At 52.6% G+C, this 9,586-nt stretch overlaps 1 protein-coding gene across 1 annotated transcript; it reads right to left on the reverse strand.

The window, feature by feature from the left end:
• Window positions 1-230: 230 nt before the first annotated feature.
• Window positions 231-9,586, reverse strand: ZP3 (zona pellucida glycoprotein 3). Its single transcript, XM_036309872.1, has 8 exons — window positions 9,238-9,586; window positions 7,190-7,308; window positions 4,663-4,766; window positions 4,405-4,582; window positions 4,191-4,308; window positions 1,177-1,268; window positions 909-1,036; window positions 231-458 (listed from the first exon to the last, which is right to left on the reverse strand). The coding sequence occupies exons 1-8, from the start codon at window positions 9,520-9,522 to the stop codon at window positions 259-261; spliced, it is 1,224 nt and encodes a 407-aa protein (XP_036165765.1). The 5' UTR covers window positions 9,523-9,586; the 3' UTR covers window positions 231-258.

Raw genomic sequence — 9,586 nt, forward strand, 5'->3', positions numbered from 1 at the left:
CCGCACCCCCTGCCACTTTGCTTTCTCCCCCTTCTCTAATCTATCACCAGTGAATTTCATGTAAACCACCTACATCCCTTCCTTTGATTGCAATGTATAAAAATAGATGAGAAACCACCATTCTCTGGAGCATTATCCCAATGCGTTGAGATATTGCTTCCTGGCAATTGTCGACAGCTTGGCTCAAATAAACTCACAAAATTCTTTACAGGTTTGAATGTTTTGTTCACACTTCTTTTATTGGGGAGCATACACAGGTCACTTCCCAGGGTGGAAAGCAGCCCGACGCCACTTGGCAAGACCCAGAACAATGTTGGCCAGAGTCAGGGATGCCACCATTGCTAGGACTAAGCCCAGCATCAAAGAGGTGAGAGAAGAGGTCGACTCCTCCACGTCAGGGTTACCAGTCTTTCCCAAGAAGATCAGTGGCCCCACCGTGACATCTGCCTCTTCTGTCACAGAAAGATAAGACATTGAAGGGTCACCTTTGTCCCTCACCAGGAATCGGGTTAGGGGTTTTGCTCTGCCTCAGTGGGCTGAACTAGGTTTTGTTTTAATCAAGAAAGCTCAAGCCCTAGCCGGTTGGCTCAGTGGATAGAGCATTGGTCTGTGGACTAAAGAGTTCCAGGTTTGATTCCAGTGGAGGGCACGTGCCCGGGTTGCAGACTTGATCCCCAGTAGGGGGCATGCAGAAGGCAGCTGATCAATGATTCTCATCATTGATGTTTCTCTCTCTCCCTTCCGCTTTAATAAAAATATATTTTGTTAAAGAAGAAAGCTCAAAATTGCACCCCTAGGAGTAAACATCTTTAAATGGGGGACAAAGGAGAAGAACGTCACCCTAAAGTGACAGCAGGTACCCTAGACCAAGGGGAGAGCAATAGCCCTATGGCCACCGTAAGACCTACCGTGCCTGCGCCTGCGGGAAGCAGACTCTTGCCCCTGTCCCACCAGTCTCCTGGAACGAGTTGGAATGCCACAGCTGCCCTTGTTACAGCAGTGACAGATATCAGCAGTGCCTTCTACTGGGGACCAGCTGAGAGGGAAAGACGAGAGGATTAGATGACTGGGTTGCCTGCAAGAAGCAGTTTGCTGATAATATTCATGTTGGGGAACAGACACAAGGGTGGTCAATCAGGTTTTATACCCCAGCCATGTCCAATCTCATCTCCTCACCTGTTGGAGGACTTGCTGAAGGAACAGGCTTTGTTTAGTTGGTCTGGGACTTGGTCAGCTGAAGTGACCTTCAGATGGCAGGTGATATATATCTGGAAGTAAAAGCAGTTATTACTAGGGGAGTTCTAAGCTGTATCAGTGACTTTAATAAGTCGTTTCTTATATAACCCTTAACCCTTGGGGGGAGGGGCGAAGAGCTTCATTTTAGAGATGCGGCAACAGAAGGTCAGAGATTACCTTGTCTAAAACTTCAGAGCAAGTAGCAAATTGGACTCTAAATTGGAACCCATCATCTTTACTTTCCCAGCCTCTCCCAAACTTGTCTAATCACCAAGCATGCCCAACCGAGGCCCATTAAGTCAGAACCTTGGGGACAGGGCCAGGGATCAAGCCCAAAGGTCATTATCCCCCGACCACCTGGAGTAGGTAAAATTTTGACAAAGCCAGGGCTCAGGTCAGCTCTGGTCCTCTTGCTAGGACACCTCAGCCAGAGGTCCTATTTTATACTCTCTGTGGTACATCAACAGCCCCCTGCCAACCCTGCAAGGGCATGGAAATTCTATCACCTTCTCTCTGAAGCCTTCTGCAGAGCCACAAACCTTGGCCACCACCTAGTGGGCAAGTATACAGGCAGGGAAACCATTTTGGAAACAAACAAGGCAGGAGGCACTTCTATCTGCCCCACCACAGAAGGGTTCTGGGGCCTTGAGAGTCCCTATTCCAGGAGGGAACTGTTCTTATCCTCAGCACATTTTTCTGATGCTAACTGAGGCCTAAGATCCTAGGGTGGTTCCCCATTAGCTCTTGAATAAGCTGTTCCTTCTCCCTTGTGCCATGGCCACAGTCAGCCAGGCCACACAGCCCACCTTTGAGGGAGAACCCTCCCAGAGCTCGGGCTACCTTCCACTGATCAGCATTGTCCTCTGGTCTCTAGTTACCTCCCTCTCCCTGGAGATGCAGATACCAGCGCAGGCAACCACCTGTATAAAACCTTAGGCCGGTCCTCCCCACTGGACCACCCCTGAAGTCAATTTCAACTCCCTATCCCCAAAAGAATCCTCTAGCCTATGACCCACAAGGGGGGACCAGGACCCTGTCTCAAAGTCTGTTCTCCTTTATCCCCAGTTCCGTTCAACCTAGGACCTGTCATCAGAAGCTTCGGGACATCGCACTAACAGCTTTAATTCCCGCCCCTCCTGCTATCCACCAGTCTGTATCAAACTATTTCTGTTCTCAGAACAGAACTGCGGGCGAGGTGAGGGAGCAGCAACATACTCTTCTACGAATTCACACTGCTTGCCCCTTATGCCTCCCAGCCTTTGAGCCTCTGGTTCGGTGGTTTGCAAATCTGGCTGCTTATTAGAGTCACTGGGAGCTTAGTGGCTTTTGATGCATTTTCAAGTAAAACAAGATAGACTAGTGGATGGATGATGCTATAGTAAAACATTAATGGTAGAACCTAGATGGTAGGTACATAGGTGTTTGCTATAAAATTCTTTCAGCTTAATGTTTGAAGATTTTTATAAGATGTTGGAAAAGGCGATGCCAGGCCCCACCCCAATTAAGTGAAACTATATGGGAATAGATGCAAGTATCATAATCACTTTCCAGGGGATTAGTATAGAGCTGGAGTTGGAATCCCTGTTTTAATCACTTCTCCCTCCTGACCAGCTATTCCAAACTTTACAACCCCTATTTCTAACTTGCTTAAAAGCTACTTGAGCCCAGCTGGCATGGCTCAGTGGTTGAGCATCAACCTATTAGCCAGAGGGTCATGGTTGGATTCCTGGTCAGGGCACATGCCCGGGTTGCAGGCTCCATCCCCAGTAGGGAGCATGCAGGAGGAAGCCGATCGATGATTCTCTCTCATCATTAATGTTTCTCTCTCCCTCTCCCTTCTTCTCTAAAATCAAAATATATATATTTTTTAAAAAATATAAGCTACTTGATTTTTATTTGTAAAATTCTACCAGCACTGTCTGACTAGAGGGCAGTCCTTCTACCTGTGCTTCCTGCCCCATCTGTCCATACCTCAGTCGCCAGGAACAGTCTACACTTTAGCTCCCACTCCCGCCATCCCCTTAGTTTCAAGTGGGCTTTCTCACTCAGTGGTTCTGAAGGGGTGGCCCCCAGAGCCACAGCAACAGCCATTGGAGACTTGTCAGCAATGCAGATTCTAGGCTCCAATCCAGACCTACTGAGCCAGACCCTGGAGGCAGGGCCCAGCAATATAGTTCAATGGGCCCTCTCCGACGCTGATGCATTTGGGTTTCACAAAGTCACTGGTCTAGCCCAGTAGTCAGCAAACTCATTAGTCAACAGAGCCAAATATCAACAGTACTATTGAAATTTCTTTTGAGAGCCAAATTTTCTAAACTTAAACTATATAGGTAGGTACATTGTTATTAACTTAATTAGGGTACTCCTAAGGCTTAGGAAGAGCCACACTCAAGGGGCCAAAGAGCTGCATGTGGCTCGCGAGCCAAAGTTTGCCGACCACGGGTCTAGTCTATGATTAAGTTTAAGATGCTTCGCTGTATGAAAAATTCTCACCTGCTTTCCTTGCCCTTCTAGAAACCCTCCAGAAAGCTGACACCTGCTTTTGTCAACTCCTTTACCCAACCCCTCATTATCTGCGTTCTGGCCCTGCTGACCTTGGCAAGGACAAGATCAGTGACCTGGTCACCAAATACCATGGTTGTTGGTGCTCATCTTATTTGAGCCATCAGCTAAGTCCCCTGGGTTCCTCTTCTACTTTGTTCTATTTCTAGGACCCCCGATTCTGTCTCTACCCTTCATGGGTTTTCTACCTATCCAGGGGACTGCATCACCCATGCCTTCTCCTTGAAGATCTCTCTAGAGCCCATGGCTTTATCTATTTGGCAAGTTGTGGAGTTGCTAGGCTGGGGGCAGAGCTATCCAGTTATTACTCGAGACAACCAGTGGGCTAAAGCAGCAGAGTAAGCCTGATCAGCCTGACTCCTAAAGTTCTGGGTATGAAAACAAGGTATTACCATGTTTCTGGAGTCATTAGCGAAGTGGAACACATCCACTGTGAACTGGAGAGTCTCTGGCCCCGGCCTGGGTGCTTTGAAAGCGGATGAAGCGTCGGAGAGGCCATCCACGAGACAACTTTGAAGAGAATGAGGGAAGAAGGAAGTTAAAGGCCGGGGAAGGCGGCGCAGGTCATGTTATGCGGTTTCCCCAGAAAGGCAGCCCAGCCCTCACCCATGGAAGTCCACAATGGTGTGGTAAGGGGAGGCGTTCCGGTTTGGCGTCGGTGTAGCCACACAGTGGTCCACGAACAGTCGCAGGGGCACATGGCTGCCAGTGTGAACTTCGGCCTGGAGGTGGGCTGTATCTCCCAGCTGGAAGGTGGGGGACCTCTTCTTAGAGCCCCAGTTCTCTGAGGGACACAGTCAGGAGTGAGCCTCTCCCTGGCAGAGCTCCCCCTGCCACCTCCCCCTGCCAGCCCTCCTTGCTTACCCTCCATCAGGTACAGGGAGAAAACCAGCTTCTCCTCCGAAAACACTGTGGTCCTGAAGGGCACCCAGGTGGGCAGGATGGCATGGCTGCTCACATTGCCCTGCCTGGGAAGAGAACAGGAGCTACCTGTGGTGGGGTTCACCCCTGTGGCTCCACATCAGAGGGGGTCTCACTTCTACCTCACTGCAAAGTTAGACACCTAGTCCAGGCAGACAGCTAGTCCAGGCAGGCAGCTAGTCCAGGCAGGCAGCTAGTCCAGGCAGGCAGCTAGTCCAGGCAGACAGCTAGTCCAGGCAGTCAGCTAGTCCAGGCAGGCAGCTAGTCCAGGCAGACAGCTAGTCCAGGCAGGCAGCTAGTCCAGGCAGACAGCTAGTCCAGGCAGGCAGCTAGTCCAGGCAGACAGCTAGTCCAGGCAGGCAGCTAGTCCAGGCAGGCAGCTAGTCCAGGCAGGCAGCCAGTCCAGGCAGCTGAACAGACACGAAGTCTGAGCCTGTCCCTTAACCTCCTGTACTCAACACGTGTGAGTGGTTCCTCCCAGCCACGAGGACATCCGAGCTACAGCATGAAGACAGATATCTCAAGTTCCTTTGGTTTCTAGACCCACATCTGCTCCTTAAGGTTCACCTGGGAGGCTCAGGTGTGGGGTCTGAGGCCACAGCCCCCCTCTGTACCACTCAGGATTCTTGAGGCCAGTCCTAGAGAAGAAGTCCTTCAGAGACAAATGCAGTTAGGCCTCTGGCTCTTGAGAAGCCAGTGAGATACTCTGAGCCTGAACTGAGACAGGAAGTCCCTGGAAGCAGTCGGGTGTCTCAAGACATCTGCCCTGCTGACCCCAGGGGGTTCTCATGGAAAAGCCTACTTCAAGAACCAGACCTCCGCTAACTGGAGCTAGGATGAGGTATCTCAGCCTGAGACGAGCCTCCCCGCGGCCTGCAGACATCAGGCCAGGTGAGCCAACATGCTCAGTTCAGTCCCAAGCAGAGCTCGTTTGAAGTGAGAGATGGCCATGATCCCAGGAAGGCTTCAAGTCTCTCTGGCCAATAGGAGGGCAGGCACAGAGCGCTGCCCTTGGCGACTCCATCTCCCCCACCCAACATTATCAGGCACCCAGCTTCTCCAGCTCTCCTTAGCTCCCTCAAGTCAGCTGCCATGGGTCAGGTCTAACCTCATCCCAGTCTCCAGCTGGTCCCACCAGCTCCCGCATGTCTCTCCTACCAGCTACCCAAGGACCTTCCAGGTGGAAGAATCAGTTCTCACTCATTCTGCTTGATGCTTGGGGAGGGGCACCTGCTAACTAAGCCTGGACACCTTCACTGCATCTCTTGGCCTTTAGAACCCATCTGTCCCCCTCCATTTATTAAGCCATAGGCACCAGGCCCCCAGGCTGTAGCCCCTACTAGTGACTCACTGCTCTCCTGGCGGTGGGGGTGGGGGGGGATGGCTCTGCCTAGACCCGTGGTCGGCAAACCTCAGCTTGGCAAACCAAGGCTTGCGAGCCACATGCGGCTCTTTGGCCCCTTGAGTGTGGCTCTTCCACAAAATACCACGTGCAGGCGTGCACATACAGTGCGATTGAAACTTCGTGGCCCATGCGCAGAAGTCAGTATTTTGTGGAAGAGCCACACTCAAGGGGTCAAAGAACCGCATGTGGCTCTTGAGCCTTGGTTTGCCAAGCCACAGTTTGCTGACCACTGGCCTAGACTGTCTCAGCCCCACCTCTCCCAAGGCCCCATCCAGGATCTTGTTCTTGGAACTCCTCCCTTGACCTCTCTCCCAGCGCATGCTCATCCCTGTACCCTCACGGTATCAGCACCATCCTCCCCTACCTTCCCCTAGGGGGGCAGACAGGGATCAAGGCCTACACTCTCTGCACTCAGCCCAGCACAGGACCCTGTGGTGTGTTATAAGCCCCAGCCACCCTCTCCTCACACCGCAGTGCGGAGTTCACGGGCACTGCTTAGTGCTCAGGGCTTGAGGGGCTTCCCCCACCCACACACATGTACTGGGTTAGACCACGGAAACAGCAGATGTGGGCCAGAGCTTGGAACCTCTCCCTACACCAGTGGTTCTCAACCTCGGCTGCACATTAGAATCACCTGGGAATCTTTTTAAAATCCTGATTTCTGGGCCTCATCCTCCGGAAATTCTGTTTCTTTGTTATGGGGTGGGGCCACAACATTAGTAACAAAGAAACAGAATTTCTGGAGGATGAAGCCCAGAAATCAGGATTTTAAGGTTCCCAGGTGATTCTAATGTGCAGCCAAGGTTGAGAACCACTGCCCTAAGCTATTGAAAAAGTGTTCTGAACTCCAAGGGGGGCCTGGACAACTTTCACCCGGAGGCGGCTGTGGCCCAGAGCATTTCAGAGGCTCAGGAGGCCCCTGACTCCACCCAGGGCTGAGGGCAGTGACCACAGCCCAAGCACTTCCACCTTCTCGCAGCCATGCTGACAGATGCTGCTGGGAGGCTGACAGGATTGCCAAGGGGCCTTCGCACCAGTGGCAGCGACAGCTCCTCCCACACTGACCTGGGGAAGCGGCATTCTATGGGCACCTCCACGCGGTTTGTCCTCACGATGGACAGATTTCCAACAGGGCGGGGGGTGTGGAGCAGGAAGGTGCTGTACACCAAGGCATCCTCCGTCACCTGAAGGAAAGGGCAGGGTCAGCCCCACCAGCTTCACCTGTCAGAGGTGGGCCCAACCTCTGCAAGGGAGCAGGGAGGGGAGCCCAAAGGAGGCCGGGAGAACACAGGCCCGGACCCAAAGCCTGCTCTGCTGCGACCCATGGGAGAGCCTGGACAGGCACTACCCTCACACCTCAGTTTTTTTGTTCTTGAAATGTTGAGGGCTCCGCAGGGGTCTGGTTCAGCTCCCAGAGGTAGAGGTATTGGGCAGGTTCCTCTGCTCAGGCTGCCACCCCCACCCCAAGACACACCCAGTTTCCTCTTTCAGGGGAGGCCTGCAGCCAAGAAAGCCACCAGGATGAAGCCAGAAAGTTCCAAGTTACAGTGGGGCCTTGACTTACGAGTTCGAGCTTGTTAAGGAGCTCGTTAAGGAGCTCGTTAACTCAAATTACTCTATCAACTCAATGCAAAAAATGTACTTTGATTTCTAGACCCACGTCTGCTCCTTGTTAAGCTCCCCTTGGAGGCTCAGTCAGCACTTACTGTGCCCTCCCTCTTCTGACTTATTCTCTCGCCCATTTCACAGAAAGCCAAATTGGTTCCACTGGTTGCCTAAGGCAGGCAGAATACAGGCAGGTGCCACTGGAGCAATTTGCAGCTTCTAATCAGCTTTTCAGGAGATCACCTGGGGCCCAAGTGGTTGCCTGGCCCGCCCAACCCCTCAATCTTCAGGGGAGAGTCCTAGCTTTCCATTAAAGAGTGCCCAAACAGAGTTGGTCCGACGGTTGTGGGTTATTGTTAAGCTGATTAAGGAGTGCCCAGGCAGACCAGCTGCAGAATTTGCGAGGCCCACTGTGAAATGAAAATGTTCAAAAGATTTCCAGGACAGCAGGGTATTAAACCACGTGTGGGCCTGTGGAACTGCACAGGAGTCATTCCCAAGCAGCCCTGCCCCAGGTGATCCTTATCAGGCAAGATTGGGAAACCAATCATGGGAAATGCTGCACTTGGCAGGCTAGTGGAGTCATCTGGGATCTTAAAGATATTGATGTCTGGCTCCCACTTCTGTTCTGGTTTAGTGCAGGATATGGGAACCAGGAGTTCTAAAAGCCCCAGCTTAGTTTTAACAGCTGAATCTAATGCAAGGATTTGAGAGTGACTAAGCTAGAATAATTCCTTAAATACCTACTGCACCTCTCTGGCTTCCCAGCCCGCCCCCCAGGGATACAAGGGCCCAGCAGTCTTCAAGGCAAACCCTGGGAACCACACCTAAAGCTCGAGCTCCAGGGGATGCCTCCAGGGGCTGGGCTTGTCCCGCCCCAGCCAACTACTAAGATTTAAGTCCAGAGCTGGGTGGGCAGAAGGGGGAGCCCCATGATGGAGGGGAGGACAGGTTCTCCATGAAGCAGAATGAAGTTGGTCCAGGGATTGTGGGCCAGCTGGGGATCTGTGCCCCGCCAGCCCTGCCCTGCTGGAAGGCCCCTCCTAGTCTGAGGATAGCAGTTTTGTGATAGCATTGATGAGATGCCCTATTGAGTTCAATTAGCCTGTGGTCAAATTGGTTTTGTTATAGGCCATTTTGCTGAAAGGCACAGAACCTATTCATGACACTGAGGACTTACTAACCCCTCACTTTAGCAGAGAGGTCTGGCCTAGACAACTCATTTCTCCTCCTGAACATGCCTCCCACATGAAGCCCTCACTCCCCAGTCTGACCTAAAATGCACTGCCCTCTGGACTCCACCCCACCTACCTGATTTGGCCAACTAAAGGCAGGAGCCACCAACTCTCCCCCCCCCCCCCCCAGCTTTAGGCCTCAACTGCTCCTCCTCCCACCCCACAAGTGAAAGGGAGCTGCCCTCGTCCCAGCCACACTGTCCCTGAATCCACACTGCCCATTGCGGGCCACCTCTCCCATGTCCTCCCACCCATGCCAGGCCCAAGCCTCACCTGCAGGCTGTTGCCACACTCATGTAGCCCAACCTCAAACCTGACCACATCATCGGTGTCCATAGAGACCAGGGGCTCACAGTCCTCGGGGCCCAGGGTGAGGTCTGCAGGCCTGATGAGCTTCCCGGTGCCAAAAAGGTCTTTGCTGACAGTGACCACGAGCTGGGCCTCCAGACACTTCACCACAACGCGGGGGGTCCCTCTCTGCCATATGGGCTGGGAGTAGCAGAGCTCCGTGCCTCCCCAGAGCAGAAAGCAGAGGAAAAGCCCATAGCTCGGCGCCATGACACCTACAAACACTCCTCTAGTAACTGCTGGGCAGCCACCCCTGCCCTCTTATACCCTGGAT

The sequence above is a fragment of the Myotis myotis genome, unplaced genomic scaffold, assembly GCF_014108235.1.
Source record: "Myotis myotis isolate mMyoMyo1 unplaced genomic scaffold, mMyoMyo1.p scaffold_m19_p_5, whole genome shotgun sequence".
Lineage (NCBI taxonomy): Eukaryota > Metazoa > Chordata > Mammalia > Chiroptera > Vespertilionidae > Myotis > Myotis myotis.

What these genes read in the sequence shown, in the direction of transcription:
- ZP3 (XM_036309872.1), bottom strand. Translation starts at nt 9,522, where the DNA reads ATGGCGCCGAGCTATGGGCTTTTCCTCTGCTTTCTGCTCTGGGGAGGC. An exon ending in ATAGAATGCCGCTTCCCCAG is followed by an intron (nt 4,767 to 7,189) that starts GTCAGTGTGGGA and finishes TTCTCTTCCCAG; the next exon opens with GCAGGGCAATGTGAGCAGCC. An exon ending in CTCCCTGTACCTGATGGAGG is followed by an intron (nt 4,583 to 4,662) that starts GTAAGCAAGGAG and finishes TGTGTCCCTCAG; the next exon opens with AGAACTGGGGCTCTAAGAAG.